The following is a 21289-nucleotide window of genomic DNA, read 5'->3' as shown; positions in this document are numbered from 1 at the left end:
CCCTTTGAGCTCTCCTGGACCACAGCAGGCCTGCGAGCAGCAATGTCCCTCTGAGGGGGACACCTCTCAGAGCCACCAAACCCTCAGGTCTGCTGTACCTGGAGGATCTCCAAAACACAATGTGCCCTGGGCTGATACTTCACTCCTCGAGGCCCAACCCTTTGCCCACTGGGAGATGCAAAAGCATCCGAAGGGAGTATTTTCACTGACCTCTGAGGCAGATTTTCCACAGCTACCTTACATTGTACTGACTATGTCTGTATGCATACCCTTGAGCATATGCTATAGCAAATCTGGAAGTTAGGTTAAGTTACAATTATAATTTTGGCTAAATGCTGTTAAGTGATTTCTCTGATTGTTAAAACTAAGCTATAAATAAAGATACAAGTTAAACTTAAGTACTGCTAAGTTAGCGTTGTTAAACTTTAGGCTGCATTCCTTTTCATCCTTGTTTACACTGCCCTTACATATACACACACACACACACACCTCCCCCCCACCCCTAGGTAGTTCTCAATTAATTTCTGTTTTGATTGCCGGGATTTTGTTTTGTTGTTGCTTGCTTTCCTTTGTCGTGCCTCAGTTGTCCTTTGTAAGTAGAGTGAATTGCTTTATTGCTTTGTAGTAGTTTAATATTAAATTTGACTTTTTCTCATACCCTTGTTGGTGATTTTTGGGCACACTCATTCAAGACAGATTTAAAACCAGCAAAATCTTCCAAAATAAAAAGCATTATGTTTTAGGAGTATAAATGCTTATGTAAGAAGCAGCCTCTGGGGAAGAAGAGGAACAGAGAATACACAAGGAAAATTCCCACGAGCATCTGGACTTTATGAAGTTTACTTAGAATAGATGACCTCTCTTAAACTAAACTTTTTATTGACTGTGGATTATTTAACTATAAGCATTCACTTGGATTTCAAAAGCTTAGCAGGTTTCCACAGACATGTCTAGGCACTGCCTCAATTACAGCACATCTTGCTTAGATGTTGACTGAGCAACTCAAAACACACATTTTTAATCAGATGTTTCTGCGGCAGCAACCCAAGCGCTTTCCTTGTGTTTGTGTGCAGCCCACATTCATAAATCACTCCAAGACCTGACCTCTGTATATGAGCTGAATCTCTCTTTGCAGTCCAGGTCATGCTGCCCGTGAAGGGAAGAGAAATTACCTTCTCTCTCAGCTGGGCCCTGACCAACTTTGGCTTTTTGATAAAGCTCTCAAAAAATCCTGAAGGCAATGGCATGTAATGAACCAGTGCAGAACAAGATGCAATGACAAGACGTTTATGGAGAGAAAGGGTAAAGATCTTTATCACAGCACGCAGAGCAGAGACCACGATGAACAAGCACCACGGCACTTTGCAGGTGGAGCTGCAGAGGGAAGGGAAGAGTTAATTCACAAACCTGGTAATTTCACAGTCAGGCAGATGGTATTTCAGAAAATGGAAAATTCACCGAACACTCAGTGTAGTTTCATTAGCAACTCCTAACAACTAAACACCAGAATTTGTATTAGTCTCTGAGCAAATAAACATCTGACAACAAATAACTGAAATCTAGTATTGAATAAGGACAATTCCATTAACTCAACTGCACAGATAGTAGATTGGTAGATTTAAGAGTAATAAGTTATCACACTAAGTCTGGAGGAAGAGTGTGGCTGGTTAACTATCTGGAGAATGATTTACTTCCCTAGTCAAACCACCTCTGAAAAAAATACACGTATCACTCAGAATCACAGATTAGTTTGGGTTGGAAGAATGTAAAGGTCACCTAATTCCGACCTCACTGCAATGAACATGAACACCTTGAGCTAGATCAGGGTGCTCAGAGCCCCCTCCAGCCTGATCTTGAAAGTTACAAGGGATGGGACATCCACCACCTCTCTGGGCAACTTATGCCAGTGTCTCACCCCTCTCATTGTAAAAGACTTCCTTATATTTTACTTTAATCCACCCTCTTTCAGTTTAAAAGCACTATCCATCGTGGGCCCTATCTTAGTTGTAAACTCCCCTGAAGCACTGAAAAGCTGCAGTGAGATCTCCCAGGAGCCTCCTCCTCTCCAGGCTGAACAAACTCAACATAACCTCTCCTAATAGAAGTGCTCCAGCCCCCTGCAATCTTTGTCGTCTGGACTTGTTCCAACAGATCCATAGCCTTCTTACGCTGGGGACCATGCAGCACTGGTGGGTCTCACCAGAGCAGAGCAGAAGGGCAGAATCACCTCCCTCAACGTACAGAGACAGTAAGATATTTAAAAAAAAAAATCTTCCTTTTTTTTGAAAATAAATAAATATGCAATCATTAGAAGATGAGATGGAGTCAATTTTTTTGCTATGCCTGTCTCCTCACAGCTTCAGTGGATCCATCTCTTACCTTTATTCTCACCAGTGGCCTGGATGAACAGAAGAAATTATGTCCTTTATCACAAAGAAGAGGGAGAGATGTAAGGACCCTACCTTTCATCCCACCTTATGCCCCACAGAAATACTCAGTACCAAGTCAGTCCCAGGAGCATGCAGGGTCCTCACAGGCTTCCCTGACAACACCAGCAGGTATGCAGTATTCTTCTCGATTTCCCTTTTTAATCTGCCTTCAAGAAGATTCAAAATGATAACCAAAACAAGATTGGATTGTCTTCTAAAGTATGAATATACTTTAAGTAAAAGTATAACTTTTATCTGGAAAAAAATATAGGTCAAGTTTCTCTGAAAGACTACTTTCAAAAACACCTAAAAGAAGTATGAATATCTAAATACACCAGCAAAAATGTATTGCAGAAATTATTTATTTCATGCCAATTTAAGTATTTGACTATATATATTGCAACACACATTTCAAAAATATTTTCCAGTACAACAGTAATTCAGAACACTACAGAGAAAAATGTTGAATTCAGTGAATTTCAAAACAAGGTAATTACGCATACATACTTGCATCATAAGGCAAAAGAAGATAGTCTATCCATAAGCAGCACTCCTACAGTCTATCTTGATATACACTGGAGAATTAAGGTCTATTACTAAACCTATACTTAGAAATTAATTCCCTTATTTTCCAGATACCTTTACAGAAACACAATGTATTTCTATAGAAAATAATTAATTCCTATGGTGACAGCTAAGGTATCACTCTGGAACTACTGAAGTTCACAGGAATATGTCAAATATAACAACATTATTCTGAGGAAATAACTGAAGCTGCATTCTAAAAGACACACATGCACACAAAAGCATGCTTTTGAGGACTACATTCCAATGCATTCTAAGAAAAACAAAGAATAAATTTGATTGGGCTTACCATATGACCCAAACAGAGGGTACCAAATACAATGCAATAAAAACAACAGCAACTAATGTATTTAAAAGGGATCTAGTTCAACGTGCTTTTTTTTTTTTTTTTTTTTTTTTTGCTAGGAATGCTGAATTTCTGTTAACATAATCAAATGGTGTAGGAGTGTCTCAGCTTCAGATTAGACTACTTAATTAGAGGCACAGCTAGTATTAGGTGACTGCTATGAAGCAGTACATATCCTGCAGAGCCCATTAGGGAAAAGGAATGTAAAAGTTTCAGAAAGTTTACAAGATTGACAACTAAGCTGCTCTGAAAAAAGTCAACAATTTCTTGAATTTCAAAGAAAAATTAAAAAGCTAGGACGCAATATATCCCCTTAGTAGTGCTATTGTTAATAATTAAGATGCACCTATTTGTCTGCAATGAACCAGTCAGATTTCTTTAAGAAGCCTCATAAAAAGTTTTCCTTCATAAAGTGATCTCTATTTGGTATTATGAATGTCCCTCAGATTTCAAGTAATTAAAGCATAATGAAAACTGAAATAAAATGTAGTATTTTTCACATAATATTTACAGTATTCCAAGACAAATTTAATAAAATACAAATTACCATAATTATAGAAAATCATAGTAATAATTTTTTTAATACTTCCTATGTAAAAACCATTGCTCATGTTATATTTTAAAATAGCATGAATAAATATTTAAAAGACAGCAGCTTTCTACAATTCCTATTAATAGAGTTAATGATTACTTTACAGGTAAAAATTTTGATTGCAAAATAAAGGCAGATTATATACCATGATTTTTCCAGTAGTGTGATTTATACGAGTATGAAGTTTCTTTCTTTCTTAACACATTACTATAGTTAAATAAGAAGCTATGTTGTCATTTACCCAAAGCATCATCATGAGAACAGATTAGAAGTTACAGATCTTCCACGCTCCCTCATAAAAACACTTCCTCACTTCACGGCTGAGAGATACACTCCTCTTTAGCTGAGTAGGGGACTTATTTCCCAATATACATTTCAAAATACGCATTAAGAAAAAGAAAACTACAAATCTGACTACAGCTTTTTGCTATCCGTGCTTTTTAAGAACTCCAGCACAGTCTAGGTACTGTTTTCACACTGCTTTTTGAAGTTCATTGTGACTTGCACACGTTCTTTACACTCATTTAAATCTTTGACAGGAAGACATTTAAACATTTGTACTTAACTTGGGTGGGATTTTTGGTATTTTGGGGTTTTTTTTGGTGTCCACTGATGGAGAGAAAACTGCAGAAATGATGGCAAAATGTATACACTAACTTCTCAGTAATTCAGAAGTGACATAATAAAGAAATATATAATTGACATTCTTTAGCAGCAAATAAATATGACTCTATATATACACTGACAGAAAAATACATTAATACTCAGTTCCCAAAAGCACAGTTTGCAAGGAAATCTACTTAAAATCACCTCATCTGGAGCATCAGAAATGATGCAGGAACACTGTTAGTCTACAGTACACTCACTGCTTAAACATATCAATGCTAGTTTTAACTTCACGTAGCTGTAGTGCTACTGGGACTGGAGCTGTCAAGGAAAGAACCCATCAAGAGTTGCCACAATCTGGCTGAGAAACACCATGGAATCCCAGAATAGTTTGGGTTGGAAGGGATCTGTAACGGCCACTTAGTCCAACCCCCCTGCAATCAGCCAGCACATCTTCAACTAGATATGGGTGCTCAGAGCTCTGTCCAGCCTGGGTTTGAATGTTCCCAGGGATGGGCATACACAGCTTTCAGGAGTGGGGTAAATCCTTAGGGACATAGCCCTCATCCAAGCTCTGCATTATCTGTATGAGTACTAACCAAATCTGTTAGAAACTAGCCGTAGTGAACAGCAAATATTGCTCTTTTATAGTAGTATTTCTTTATATTAGTACTCTACAGTAGTACTTTCTTTATTGAAAGTATTCCAGATTCAGTCATATGAACCCATAATGAATTTTCAAAACATACTTTAAATTAATTAGCCAATAAATTGCATGTAATTAGAGTCTGGATAACTTCTGGTCAGCAGTGCACACTATGGATGAAACCTGACTTCACTTATCAACTCCTTGTTTAACTGAACAGCATCTGAGGATGTGTGTGACACCAGGCATTGCCAAACACAGTAAAGAAAACTCTGCAAAGAAAGTAGAGCTTTTCAGAACTCAAAAACCAGCCATTGGTTCTCCCTTACTCCACTGCAACATCAAATATGCCAGTGAATTCCCACTTCAGTGAGCTCAGAATGTCTACGTTACAATCTGAAATCCCACTGCCATTAATTTACAGTCAACTCTTCAAATTACTCTGTTCCAATGAAATCTGCACCAGGGACTAGCTACCTGTTATATATAAAATCTTGACCATGTTTCCCCTAAAAATTCTGTTTGCAGCCATTTCACTGAGAGGGGAAAGACCAGGACCCAAGAAGGCTCAATCTTACTGTCTGGTCACCAAGAAATAGACAAGGCTATTTCACAGATTTTCAGAAAAACAGATGCTCCTTCAAATAGCTTTTCTACTGGCCCTGAATTAGATCCCTTTGCAGTGACATCTCAAGAGTTAAACAAAGAGTTTAGAGTTTATTTCTGCCTATTAGATTTTTATAAATAAACCACTGAACAATTAAATGAGATACAAATTTTTAAAACAGAAATATAGAGTCTAAGAACATTCATGTGGATGGGTGCCCAAGAACAGATACAATTCCTTTCATATAAGGATGAATTCAGGACAGCACTACTAAGTAGTTAAAAAATAAATTAAACAGGTGCTACCATAGAATTGCTAAAGAAATACCTGAATAAAGACTCATCTTCTCAGCTTCCAGTCCCTGATAAAATTCCAGCCTAAGATTTGGAACAAGCATTTACAAACACAAATAATCAAAGTAAAAAGTGGCCTCAATATGAGTAGTCTGGAAATTGCATGAGCTTGAATGCCTGTGGGCATGGCTGACATCACTGTATTCATCTAAGAACAAAACTGACAATTACTGTATGTCTGCCAATTTATTAATATAATTATTTCTATACAAATAAAGATATTTTTCTTCTTCATAGTAACAATTCAGTGTTTCAAAACAGGCAGATCAATGTATTACAAATACCACTACTGTTAGAATACATGTACTAAAATCACAGGAGGTAGAGTTAAATCCCCATTAACAATTACTTGAGAAAACACAAACTATTTTTAAAATTAGTAGAATATGTCATTCATGAAAACTTACTTTTCAGAATAACTCATTCCTAGCTGCTTTAAGGGATGTGTTTTTTAAGCATGATAAAGAATGTATGACAAAAATATGTTCTCTTTCAGTTTTGAACAAAACTTTGCAAAAAGCACATAAGAAAGCTCCCAAGTGGTAAAGATTTCCGACAAACTGGAAAAAAGCAACATTTTAAATTACTGAAATTACTAAAGTTATCATTAATTTGACCACATCTTTTACCTTATGATTACATTTGAAAATTCATTCAACTAACTATGGTTTAAAAATATGCCTACACTAATGAAATAACGTGAAGCTTTTTTACACTGTTAATAATTGGCATTTTTGAATGGCAAAGTATTCTTTTTGCAACAACTTACTGCAAAATACAGGCACCTTAAAAACTGATATATAATGCAACCAGGGTCTTCAGGATATTAGAAGTGTTTACCACTACCTAGTCATGCTATGTATTTCCCTTCTTTTCAAGAAATACTTACAGTTTGAAGCCGTGCCTGAGGTGCGTGCAAATTATGTTTCAGTATCTAACTCCATTTTCATAGTATGTTTCTTTTACAGTTACAAAAACACTAGTGTGCCAAGATTTTTAATCATTACATCTGTAAAGATCTTAAGCAGACACTGTATCTTCAATAATGTATTCTTACTATTGCACATATGCTCATATGACAGTGACACTCAGGTCCATATTCAATTTTTCAACTATTTACACATGCTAAAATCATGTATCGGCATATTATGTTGGAAAAGAAAAATTACAGCCTTTCTTGACCAACACGTATCACTCCAAAATTTATGCCAAAAAAATTCCATGGAATCATGAGTACCAGGATGGAAGGAACTTCAAGGATTATCTGTTGACACCAAGCTGTGTGGTGCAGTCAATATTGAAGGGAAGAGGACCTGGACCTTGAGAGGTGGGTCTGTGCAAAGCCAAGAGCAAGGTCTTATACCTGGGTCATTGCAATCCCAGGCACAGCTTATACATTGGGCAGAGAACAAACTGAGAGCAGCCCTGCCCAGAAGGGCTTGAGGGTGCTGTGGGTGAGAGGCTGGACATGCCCTGGCCATGGCACTCCCAGCCCAGAGAGCCAAACGTGTCCTGGGCTGCATCCAGAGCCCCGTGGGCAGCAGGGCAGGGAGGGGATTCTGCCCCTCTGCTCTGCTCTGCTGAGACCCACCTGGAGCACTGCATCCAGAGCTGGGGTCCCTGCACAGGAGGGACAGGGACCTGCTGGAGTGAGACCAGAGGAGGGACACAAAGAGGGTCACAGATCTGGAGCAGCTCTCCTATGAAGACAGGCCGAGAATTAGGGTTATTGAGCCTGGAGAAGGGAAGGTTATATGGAGACCTCACAGGAACCTTCCAGTGTCTGAAGGTGCCTACAGGGAAGCTGGAGAGGGACTCTTCATCAGGAGGTGTAGTGATAGGACAAGGGAAAATGGGTGAAAATTGGAAAAGGCAAGATTTAGATTACATATCTTAAGAAATTCTTTATTGTATGGGTGGTGAGGCAGTGGCACAGGTTGCCACACAGAACTTGCAGATGCCCCATCCCTGAGAGTGTTCAAGGCCAGGCTGGATGGAGAGCTGAGCAATTCAGTATAAAAGGTGTCTCTGCCCATGGCAGAGGGGCTTGAGATTAGATGATCTTTAAAGTTCCTTCCAACCCAAACAGTACTGTGACTATGATTTTAAGGTCCAACCTTTCTGAGCAAAAGCATAGTGTAGACAAGATGACCCAGCACCTTGTCCCAGCCAAATTTTAAGCGTTCAATGTTGGGGAAATCTACTGCTTCTCTGGGGACATGATTTCAATGGCTGATTATTCTAATTGTACAAAAATTTTCAATTGTGTCCAATTGGAATCTCATCAGGAGTAACTTGTGCCCATGACATCTTGTCTTTTCCATGTGACTCCTTGTAAAAGGAGTCACCATCTCCTTTGTAGCCCTCTAAATACTGGAACTTGTATTTTCTGATTTTATAAAGAAAGCCATTTTCCTTATATGGGGTCTGATTCAAATACCACTAAAGGCAAAAGAAGTCTTATTTTATTTCAGCAGATTTTGGACTAGGCATAAAGTCCAAATAGAAGAATTATAGAAAGCGTTTATTATTGTAATTGATATAAATGCACTTTTGATGCATCAGTGCTCTCACAGCATTGGTTAAAATGCTAAATAAAAAATTCTGAAAGAACTCTTCCCCAAACCCAGACTGTTACAATTCAAGTTGAGCCCTAGGTATATTTACCACCTATTAACTTTAAATAGTTTTCTCATTTTGGTCATGACACAAAAGCCCACACTGATGCACAACAGTACCTAAAGTAGCAGAAGCATACTCCTATCACAAGTGGTGAAATTATCATACACGTGCATTTCCAAAAGAGTTGTTCCTTCATGTTTTTTTCTAAGTCTTTGATGGTTCAGTGATATATCACAAATACAGTATTTTCCAAGCAATGAGTAGGAGCTAGATTTCCACTGAATTTTCTTTAGCACTGATGAGCTTAGACATCATCAAATATTTTACTTCGAGACATTGACAGGTATCTTCCACCAGGCTGGTACCTGCAGAATCAATTTTAAAAGTGAAAAAGTGTCACAGGAAACAAAAAAATGAAGACCCATGAAATCATCTAACTCTCATTGCAATCTTACTCCTTAACTCCAGTGAATTACAGGCTTTGACGTTTTACTGAATTAACTTCCATGAGAATTTGAAAACCAGTCATAACCTCATGTGACCAAGAGAAACAGTTATATGAATACTGGGAGTCTTAAAGAACTATGCTTCCTAAAACAAAGGAAAGAAGTTGGATGCTTTGGTTGAACAGGACTTTAAAAAAAAAAAAATTCCAACCACATCAACAACTAAGCAAACAAACAAAAACTCAAAACACAATTAACCCAAACAAACAACAGCACCCATAAAGTAGCTGCAGGTGCTTAACAGTACATCTCATGGGGTGCTCTTAGAAGAAATACAGTATCAAATTTAATGAAAACAAAAGCCTGTATGCTTAGTGGGAAAATAGAAACTTAACAAATTGTTGGTCAATATATTTTAGAAACACTTTAAAAGCACAAATAAGGTCCAACATAAGCACAATGTAGTTCCTTGCTGTAGTATTTACTAAAACCCAAACGAACACAAAGCCGGAACCTGGTGTCCTAACTGCCCTTACTGACCAAGAATGTTCTATCCACTGCAGGAGCTCTAGTTTTGAAAATCAATGTTACATAAGCTACTTCTGAATTATCTGGAATTCCATATGCAATTACTCTTGATTTACTACCTCCATGAAATGAAATTAAGATTACTAGGCGAAGTTCAACTAAGCTTTGAAGCTCCTGATTTTCTTTTTAAAGAAGAAGTTTAGAATGCTCCACTTTGCAAAGCATGCATAGATGCCTGGAGACTTCTGATGCTGTGCTTGAAAAGTATTTGCTCCAGAATAACTACATATGCATATTCGTGTTTTTCAGTAGACAATCCCTTTCCCACTGCATAAAAGCCAATTGCTGACAGATATTCTAGGCTAGCTCCTCTTTAAACTCTTTTGCTTAAAAAGCCTCAGTTTTTCAAAAATGGTCACATGAGACTAAACCAGTTGTCTGAATAAACCTGTGAAACCTGGCGGTTTAACAGCATTCTTTGCATGTTTCTGAGCTGGCATTTGTTTATTGACATTACAGATGTAAGTCCACTGAAACAATTACTTTTTGTGACTCTCTTTAATTGGACAAGCTAGTTTTAGCTGCAAAACCAACGAATGAGAAGTTTTTATATGTGAATTTTAAATTATTTGTTATTTAGTGGTTCTACACCATAACCATCCTCCCCTCCCCCAAAAAAGCACCCATATAATATACTGTTTGTTTCTTACACATGAGCAGAGCTTAGCAGTTACATAAGGTATCTATAACCAAAGAAATCTGGTGTTGCAGTCACAGCCATGGAATCACAAAAGTCTCTACTACAGACAGAGATAAACAGTGCAGTCTGGTACTCCCTGTTCAGGAAGTTCAGATTTTAATTTACTTTAGTAGTTCCAAGATCTGATACCCAGCTGTATTCCTGCAGCAGATCCTGTAAGATTCAGTTTCCTTCCCTGCAGCCTTTTCAAAATGGATTTTATACTGGGAAATCAAGTTGAGCTTTGTAGGAAATCTGGGAAAACCTTATATTGTACATCTGTCTGTTGAGGCATACACCTAGACCAGGTAGCTTGGTGTGCAGCTTCAGGCTGTGCCCTGGATGGCAGGAAAGGGGAGCCCTAGGCAAGGTGCCATGAATAACTAACAAAGGGCACAGAGACCTTTGGCCCAGTCACTTGGAGACCATGCAGGAACCAAGGGCTCAGCTGGAAGAGCCTGGATTGTGGTGCACACAGGTTGTGAGTAGAAGTACAGCTTTGTGTAAAAGCTCAGGGATTCTTTTGTTTGGGGTTCCACCAATTCGAGCTGTTAAGCTGTCACTGCACCACGATTAAAGCAACCAGATACCTGTGACTCTGCTACGGGAAACCTGTGGTCAAGCTGGAAAGGGAAACTTTTCTGACTCTTGAGTGAGAGTGGAGTGAATAGGGAGTGAAAGGGTCACTAGAGCTGCCTGTGGTAAAGGGGCTTTAGTCCCAGCAGTGAAAGTCTGGGGTGGCACAAGTGTGACCCCCCAGACTGTCCCCAGAATGGTCACACTGGGATGTTTCCTTAACATGCAGGTAATTCGCCAGTTTTATATGCGGCATTTTTCAAATTATGCCATATATAGTGTTATATTCAGCTCAAATCTCACTCTGACATTTCTAAAAAACCTGGAACACCTTCAGGTTTAAAGAGCTTTTAAAATTATTTCCTTATCATAGGGGAAAAGGAAGAAAGGAAAAAAGATGAAACTATAACCTTCATTTACAAGACTCTTACTATTAAATTATTTGATACAGCTGTCATAGGTCAGAAAACAGAAGACATCAGAAACTTTTAACTGGAGATTACAGAGAATATTCCTCACCTTCCTGAGTCCGATTCAAGGGGGTCATCACTAACAGAGTCTGCATTAAAATCCAACGGTTCTGCGTCCTGGAGGAGTTCTATTCTATCTCTTTCAGTCCTACCATTTGAACGGGTATACTTTGATAGTGCTGAATAAGTAAAAAGAATGAAAGACACTTATTTGCTTTGTGAACAGCCTAGAGTGTATGGAGACATCAAATTTTAAAAAGTGTAAAAATAACAAAGCAATCTCATCCAAAGCAAAAGTGCAATAATTTAGAGTAGATTTAATATTAAACCAAAATTGCTCAAATTTGTAGTATTTAGGTTTTTGTATTTCTGTATCTCCACAGAAATGCAACTATAACTTTCACCCCTCAAACAGGTTGAGATCTACCTTGCAAAGAATCAAGGAAAATGAGAAACTACAGGTAAGCATTACTTTTAAATCACCCATCCATCCTCCCAGATTGATGCTTTAACTAAGCTGTTTGGAGGGGTTTTTTGTTCGCTTTTGTTTGTTTAAAAAAAAAAAAAAAATCAATTTCATGAATTAATGAAATAGGCGTTCTGCAGTTCACTCTCTGATTTTCACTAGGTCAGAACCTATGGCTTGTTTTAGAGTTGGAATGCTACATAATCACATGATGAACATTAAAACGTAATTTCAGTTAGTCTACCACGAAAAATCGGGTTTTCAACTCTGTACAGAGGAGGGAGAAATCTACCAGTGTTTTCTTAAAAGCATATTCAAAGCTTCCCTTCTCGTCCCCTTTTCCTCCTTTTTCTTCAGTTTCATTTTACTTGTTGTTAGCAGCTTACAAGAGCACAAAAAATACAGAAAAAATCATTCATATTCTGACAAAGTTTTTGGTAGTTGAAAGCATCCACAAAAAAGTATTTTGCTAATAGATATTAAATGAAAGTACATATACACGTGATGTTACATTTGTTGGTCATCTGATTGCTTCATTATTCCAATCTGAGATAGTTCATTTGCAAGCAGAAGACGTAAATTTTAAGATTTACAATACATAGCTTCAAGATGTATCATGAAGTTTCTTTGTTGACAACTGCTACTCTAATGGCAAGCATTATATATCCCATAAGACCAAGTAACTGGTCTGAAGAGTAGTCAGAATCTCTGATCCCAACTAGCTGGAAATGGAAAAAAATACAGTGCTCTTTTGAGTGCCTTAAATGGCAAGACGGCACTGAGCCACAGAAGTGAACATTATCACACAGCATCTAAGACAAAAAGGAAAATATTTGAAACTACTCTCACAGCCAGTGTTGTGAAGACAATGTACTGAAACAAAACAAAATGAACTTCCCCTCCAACCCACAAAGCTTACGTCTATTGGCATTGGTCTCTGAGAAGCTGGATTCTTTCTGGTCTGTGTGGACAGCTCTGCTTCTGGTGGAATCGTCTCTATTTCCATACCGCTCCTTCCACTCCTGGAAAAAAGACCATGAAGAAAAATGTTAGTTGGCAGGAAAAAGAAACACAACTGTTCAGTGTCTTAATACAGGAAGAATTTTTGTTTCGTTTTAAACTCAAAATGTGTTCCTTCACTAACCACTTATCATAACTGTTCTTAAGAAAAAGACTTTTAGAAAACAAATTGCATCTCAAATCTGCTCTCAGAGTTCAGCCAACTGCTCTAAGTTATGGTGGGAACTGCTGCTTTTATTGATCACTACTTCCATCTAGCGGTAAAATGGAAAAATAACGAGATTCACATAGAGCAGAAAAATTCGTAGCTTAGTGTCAGGTCATTTCAGCGTGTATTAAATGTACGATACACTTGCTATTTTGCTTCTCAATAAATTAATGTTTTAAAATTATGAGATGGAGGGAAAGGATCAAAAGAAAGGTCTATGCAGGACTGTCTGTCATCTAGGATTAAATTATAACTGAGCTCGGAAAATGAAGAGGTTTTAGTCCCAGTACTATCTTTCATGCATCCTCTCATCTTTTATTGTGACTTTCTAGACTAGAATTTGTTATAAACTAGTGAAAAACTAAAGCTTCACAAATCTTTCAATACAATATGCGCAGAAAACATGAATTGAATCAAACATTCTGTTTGTTATTCACTGGAAACTATTAATTCTGTCTTAAATGTAATTCCCTCCTCTGGCAAAATACAAAATAGAACCTGTGCCAATGACTTTTCAATGAGCATGCAAAACAGCAAGTTTGAGAGGAGTCCATGTTTCAGTCCACGTTTCAACCCTGCAACTGCAGTTTTTTCAAGCAGAGCAGTATCAGTATAAGAGACTGGTAATAAGCCATTTCAGATTATTCTGTATCCTAGAAATCAGGACCCTTTTTAATGCTTGTTATACCTATTGGCATACACCACAGAGTAACAATAGTGTCCAAGTAGTGCCATTAAAATTGTCCTCTAATCTTCTATAATTAACCCCCAGTCAAGACTATTACATAAGATTAAACTGATTCCAGCAATTATTTGTGAGAATTTTTTTTGTGAAACTGAGTATCAGATACTGCAGTATAATACTATAATTAGCTAAATAAATCTCATACCCTTCTTCTGGTTTCACCTTCTTCCTGCCTCTGTCGTTTCCTTTTCTCTAAAAAGAGAAAAAAAAACAACTTTGTCTGCTCCATATAAGGAAAATAATTAGTGATTTTTTAAAATAAACAATGAAAATCTTAAGTTAACTAATTAAGATTCTTATTGAAATACAAGACACTTACAATTAAACAAAAACAAAACAAAAAGCTGCTTGTCTATCATTACGGAGTTTCCTATCAAAATTATTTTGTCATGATGATATCTTGGATCATAGCATAACATTTGGATACCAGCTGGCAAAGCAAAAAAAAAAAAAAAAAAAAAATCACACCATTAGAAATAATTGGGAAAGTATGATATCAAGAAAAAACTTCAGCATTTTTTAAATCAAGATCTTCATGAAATTCTTTGAGGCCCAACCTGTGACCCAAATACTTTGTGTCCATATGTATTATAAAGTTGGAAGTGTAACATTACAGTATCAATGTCATCATAACCTCTTATTTAAGGGAATGAAACTTTGATCTTTCTAAAAAAAAAAAAAAAAAAAAAAAAATACTACTACTCTAAGTAAACCCAGGTTTTGTTTTTCATCAACTATGGGAATAAAAGTATTCCTAATACTGTATCCAGAAATTTTAGTTTCTAAACATTTACTCAAAAATTAAAATGGCTTTTAGCAACTTTTAAGAAACACTTTCAATAAAAATTAATATAAAATAAAAAGCTTTCCACACCAGCAGATAATTCCAGTTCTACATAATAAACGTGCTTTCTCTAATAAAACACAACTAGTTGACATAGCAATAAAGACTGAAGGAAATGACTGAATTTGTGCACCTCAATCAACACACTTACAAAAGAAAAATTAGTTTGTTGATGATAACAATTGTTCATCTAACAATTTAGATGTTAACCATCCTTTATGACAGATTACACAAGCACCTGCTAAAGTATTATTTGATCAGTAACACACTGCAAAATATTTAGAAATATGTCTAATTCAGATACTGGATGAATAACACTAGTACTTCACTTAGGATGTCAATGAAGTCCATCATGCATAGTGACCACAGCACTGTAAGTTTATTGCAGTTTGTGCTGTGGCCTTCCTCAGTACAGCTTTTAAAATACTGACAGACAGTATGCTTTTTTTTTCTGCAATACTTCAGACAAACATAATCCAAAAATACATTATGTGATGAGGAAAAGACTGAAGTATTTAATGCCTTCTTTGCATCAGTCTTTAAGACTGAGACTAGGTGTTGTCTGGGTACCATGTTCCCTGAGCAGGAAGACAGAGATGGGGAACAGAATAAAGTCCCCAAAATCCAAGAGGACATGGTCAGTGACCTGCTACACTGCTTGGACAGACACAAGTCTGTGGGGCCACATGGGATTGACCAAAAAGCACAGAGGAAGCTGGTGGAAATACTCACCACTTTCCTTTAAACTTTCAATTGAGTCACAACTCCATGTAATGCCAAAGGCTTGCAGCCTGTTGGAAAAGGACTTGGGAGTGCTGGTTGACAGTGGCTGAACATGAGCCAACGTGTGCCCAGGTGGCCAAGAAAGCCAATGGCACCTGGCCTGGATCAGCAATAGTGTGGCCTGCAGGAGCAGGGCAGTGACTGCCCCTCTGTGCTGGGCACTGGTGAGACCACAACTCAAATTTGGTGTCCAGTTCTGGGCCCTTCAATTCAGGAAAGACACTGAGGTACAGGAGTAAGTCCAGAGAAGGGCAATGGAGCTGGGGAAGGGTCTGGAGCATGAGTCTGATGAGGAACAGCTGACGGAGGTGGGGGTGTTTAGCCTGGAGAAAAGAAGGCTCAGGGGAGACCTTATCACTCTACAATTCCCTGAAAGGAGGGTGTAGTGAGGTAGGCATTGGTCGCCCCTTCCAAGTAACAAACAACAAGACAAGAGGAAATGTCTTGAAGTTGTGCTAGGGAAGTTTGGATGTTAGGAGAAAATTCTTCACCGAAAGGATTGTCAGTCCACTGCTCAGGGAAGTTTGGAGTCACCATCCGTGGAGACATTTAAAAGATGTGTAGGTGTGGCATTTCCAGAAATGGTTCAGTGATGAACTTGTCAGTGCTGGGTTAAGAGTTGGACTTTATCTTAGAGGTCTTATCCAGCCTTGATGATTCTACAGTATTATGATTTTACAGGAAGACTATGACAGAGGACCTAATTTACCTCTTCTGATCAGCTCTTTTCCTTCATCAATCAAATCAGAGGTCATTTCGCTATCACCCATGAACTGCTGGAATCCCAAAAGATTCAAACAACGAGTTCCTAAGCTGGTAAAAGAAGAAGCAATTTCCTTTGTTAATTTACAATTAGTAGTTTAGATACATTACAGAACAAAATGTAAAACAAGCTATTCAGAACTCTATGAACAATCCAAGTAAAAAGTAAAAACACAGAAGATGGACTATTATACCAGCTGAGGACACAGAAAATTCAGAACCCAGAACAATAACTGGTGACCCAGAACAGGAGGGTGACCTATGCGACCCAGAGCAGTAACACATTCCTAAATACAACTGGAAGTGATGGAATAACCCTTTTCAAACAGAGAAATTAAAATGCTCGTAGTCTGAGAGTAGTGCAAATGACACTTGCTTAAGATGCTTTTAACATTACATGCTTGCTTTAAGTGTTCTCAGATATAACAGAATTTGTACCTATAATATGTCATCAACTCTTCTTTGCCAGAAGACAATTACTACAAAAATTCTGCTTATTATTATTTCTGTGTTTTCGAAACAGCAATAGCATAGGAAATCCACTTTCACCTCAGGGGCTCACTCAGGAGAATGCATACTTTTAAGCTGTAGGGATGCTGGATGCCCTTTTGGATAGCCACTGGCAGCCATCAGACAGCAAGCTTGCTCCAGCTTTTTAAGCCAGTCCTGCATCTACATAGCATGAAGCCACTTTCATCTTTTCAACTTCACACCAGAAAACACAACTGCTGTTTTTGTAAGATTGTCCTTTGTCCAAACTGGAGTATTGATATATTTTTTCTTTATACTACCTTAAGACTTCTGGATTAAACACAGGAGACTCAGCTTGCCTCAACAGATTTTAATTCAACCTTTGCTTTTGCATGTATCTTAATTAACAGGGGTCATTAAAGCAACCCTCTCCCCTTTAATTTCTATTCTTCCTTTTCACTATGGCATTCAAAGTGATCATCATGGACAAGAGGTAACACAAATTTCTCTTTTCTTGTCACTGGCTTTCCTGTTTGTTGTTTGTTTTTTTAGCTCCATCACCACTTTCCTCACCTAATCTAAAGGTAAGGAGGGAAAACTCACAATTAGATACTTGGTGTCTTACTATCTATAGATACACATTTAATGTTAATGGACAACCAAGGCATTTTACTACATGCTCAGAGATTGCTTCTGACTGAATGGTAATGCAAAATATTAACATAAATGTAGTTCAGCAAGACCAGATTAAAAGTATCTCATCCCTTACAGTGCACAAAACCAGACATTTTGAAATTACAAAGCAAGAATGTAAGAGCATTTTCTGCAATTACCCTTCTAGCCTCCAACAAACTGTGACTTAGGGAAACAAGATCAAATTACTTAAACCAGTATACATGACCAGAAACTTGTTAACACATCAGAAACTTAAGTCTGTTAGAAAGTTCAATACCTAAAATTACTACTAGTGCTTAAATTATTAGAAAACTTCACTGAAAACAGCATTCTCATGGTAACTTTAATCTCAGAAAGAGAATCTAAATGTTCCCAGGCTCCAAAGTTTGAACAGATCACCCTTTAAAATCTAGGAATGAAGTTTAAATTAACTCATAACTGAGTTAACACAATCTATATTTTTTAAATGTACACATTTCACCTACATAAATAGCAATCTATGAATTTAGGTTCTGCATTTTTATTAGAATGACACAACTCATCAGCTGGAAAAGCAGTACTGAATCTCTTCCTGAATTAGAAGAAACAGATTTTGCTAATGTAAAGAAGCATGGAAGATCTACCTTACAAATCACTTACCTGAAGTATGTAGCAATACAGAGAATGACAACAAGCATTGGGTAATATATATAGAATCCATCTGCAATGAAGGACAGCACTCTCATGGATCCCATTATCTAGGAAAAACAATACACAAGAACAAGTTCTAATTAGCTATATTCTACAAAACCCATGAAGATTATGCCTTCTCACATAAATACACAATCCTTTACGGTAACTTTAACAAAGGCAGTATTATTACAGAACTGCTTGAGAATAAGCAGATGTAAAAGCCACCTCCCACACTCTGAGGTTTCTAAAATGCTAGATTTTGTAGTCTCACCTACTCTAGAACAAGGGCAAATCTGACAGATTTTCTCATCTTCCATGAAAAGTCTCTAGACAACACAAAGAATCTAGCTACTAACAACACAGAAGTGAGATGTAACTTGCCACAGAAACCAATTCTTCAATAAAACCAAACTCACTGATTTACAGTAGGAAGTTAGGATTGCTCCTGATCTACAGGGATGCCCTACATGCTAAAGCCAGTGAAAGCTAAAACAGGAGTTGATATTACAAAATGAAGAACACCCTGAACTCTAAAGTATAATACTTTACTTTCTTAAGAGGCAAAAAATACTCCAAAAAACTATTGATGACTTCTAAAAATTATTACCAAACTCCTTGCCTATAACCAAGTATTTTCACCCTGCTGAAAAGATTGAAAAGACTTGAATATCTGAATTCTACTATAAGATGCATTTAAAAATACTCTACCTATTCTCCAAACCACGCTGAAAACTCAAACCCACATTTTCTTACTTACAGATGTATAAGCAGTTGGCTGAGTGTTTTTGTGAGAGATTGTTGCATCCATATGGGTCAAGCCCAGAAAATTCAAGCACAACGGTGGAGTAAGACGGCAAAATAACCTGCACAAATGCAAGAGACAACAGCCTTTAAGAGTTTCTTACATTACCTACAAAATCATAACTGGATGCATCATAGTAACTTGATCTATTATAGAATAATGATGTAGAGCTCATTAGGAATTATACCTGTAAATTACAAATTAAAGAATGTAAATGGAAGCTTCGTGGATATTTTCAATTCAGTATTTGATAGAACTCCTGCAAAACATATACCAAATACTCACATGCCACTGAAAAGGAGACTGTATGCATCTGTCTGATGATGTGAAGCTAAGTAGTAATAGTTAAATACACGGATCCTGAAGACAGTAGAGTAAACACAGATACTTAGGAAAAAGATGGTAAGAAAACAGGCCATCTAGGGGAAAAAAAGTGTTGTTAAGTTGTTGAAATGTTGAACTCTATTAAAGATTTTAACGTGTTCAGCAGATAATCTGTCATATGCAGAGATCATCTCCTGCATTAATTTTTCATTTTGGGATGTGAGAATACCACCTGAGATATGAGAATACCAGCTTTTCAGAACAATTTAAACTAGAAATTATAACATTCTACACATAAGCTAACACAGTTGACCCTAGAAACATTCTACTACTTCTTGTTAATGTAAATAAAATTGCTGCAACTGCCTCAATAATTACTATGACTGATCTGGCATTTCTTCCCACAAAAAAAGGCATAAACCCAAGTGCTTTCAAATCAACCTTTCCTACTTCTACTGGAATTTTTCAGCTCAGTATCTTTACTGATAAATCCGTGCCAGCCACGCATGTGACTGGATTTCTGGTCATCTGCAAATTCCTGTTTAGGAAACTGAGGTCACACACATTGCTGATTAGAAAGTCTAATTAACACCTATGCTCCAAGATAGTGTTTTAGAAATTACTCTACCCATGATATTCAAGCAAGCTGGGTCATGACTTCACCTGGTATTTGAGAGTTTTAGCAAGTGGCAAAAGGCAGATTTCCTTCACAGAAACAAAGTTTGCTGCCATATATTTAGAGACCTTCTAAAGTTGACAGATTATTTAGAGATTTATTTTTAAATCTATTCTATCTACTGCTGTTATCACAACCATTGATCTGAAAATATTTTTTTCAAGTGATTATCTCCAACTTACCTCTATGTATATATAATTATATGTCTTTTCTGCCAGCTGTATGAAAACCGCAAATAGCGACAGAACTGGTTTTGTGCTGAAAAATGTGCACTCTGACCACACAACAATTACAGAGAATGTGGCCAGCACAACTGCAAGCACTCTGTAAAACCATGGTCGGAGAAGGCATTCCCAGTACCACTCTGGAAAAAACAAACACACACACATATCCAGAACAGGTTAATGAAAGTTACACAAGCAGAAACAGAACTCCATCACAAAAGGCTTCAAAGTGTGCTGTTGCTTTATTGCTACCAAATCTGTAAATAAAACTGAGGCTTATAGCCAAGAACTATTCCATTACATAAACACATTAACATTGCAGACTTGCTTCACTCTGCTGTTCCTGAACATAAAACACTTGGGTTTTTTACAGAATGGTATCAGTTATGCCTTAATATACTCAAAATCTGCAGGACAGCACTTACCAACCGTTGGTGTGTAGAAATACTGAATAATTTTATTTTCTGGTTCCTGGGAATGAAAGGTATGAACAAACTGTCGAGTTGCACTGCTTTCATTTTTTGCCACATCTTCCAGGTAAAATGCTTGCTCTAGAAGAATTTGCCACTGGACCTGTGTACGACGATGTCTCTGCACTGAATAGATGACCTACAATAAATTGCAAGAAATTAGGGTTACAAGGTACTTGTTTCAAAAAATGGCATAAAATCCTTTCAAAATCCCTTGAAAATGTGTAGATTGCAGAACTGCAAAGGCTGTATCTTCAAAAAAGCAGGTAGTTAATTCTCTGAATACATAAAGCATAGACGTACTACATACATGATTACTGAGTTTTGCAGCTCTTTCATTACAAACCATCTGTAGCAATTAAATCCTACTTTTCCCAACCTACTACTTTATTTTTGCATCTCAGTAAATATCAAGCTTTTACTGTAATTTCTTTTTCAGAATGCACTGTCAATCAACCACTACAAGGCTTATTCACAGAGAGCTCTAACACTATCAAGATGTAACACAAGAAGAACACTTTTTACACATCCAGAACTTTGATCGCTTGGGATATTAAATGTCTGTGCATTCTTTCACCTAGAAAAGTTTCTGTTAAGCAGCT

The 21289-nt window shown here is 37.3% G+C and overlaps 1 protein-coding gene across 1 annotated transcript in view; it reads right to left on the bottom strand.

The window, feature by feature from the left end:
• Positions 1-2773: 2773 nt before the first annotated feature.
• Positions 2774-21289, bottom strand: part of LMBRD2 (LMBR1 domain containing 2) — a 32368-nt gene continuing 13852 nt past the window's right edge. Inside the window, exons 9-18 of the mRNA XM_014875574.2 lie at positions 20643-20826; positions 20176-20357; positions 19279-19412; positions 18949-19054; positions 18159-18256; positions 16321-16424; positions 14130-14176; positions 12931-13033; positions 11595-11724; positions 2774-9151 (exon numbers count right to left, since the gene is read on the bottom strand). Of these exons, the coding sequence (XP_014731060.2) occupies positions 9091-9151; positions 11595-11724; positions 12931-13033; positions 14130-14176; positions 16321-16424; positions 18159-18256; positions 18949-19054; positions 19279-19412; positions 20176-20357; positions 20643-20826 (1149 nt within the window). The 3' untranslated portion in view covers positions 2774-9090. The remainder of the gene's footprint in view (positions 9152-11594; positions 11725-12930; positions 13034-14129; positions 14177-16320; positions 16425-18158; positions 18257-18948; positions 19055-19278; positions 19413-20175; positions 20358-20642; positions 20827-21289) is intronic.

This window comes from Sturnus vulgaris, chromosome Z (genome assembly GCF_052056855.1).
Source record: "Sturnus vulgaris isolate bStuVul1 chromosome Z, bStuVul1.hap1, whole genome shotgun sequence".
NCBI lineage: Eukaryota > Metazoa > Chordata > Aves > Passeriformes > Sturnidae > Sturnus > Sturnus vulgaris.
This window is presented reverse-complemented; position numbering and strand designations above follow the sequence as displayed.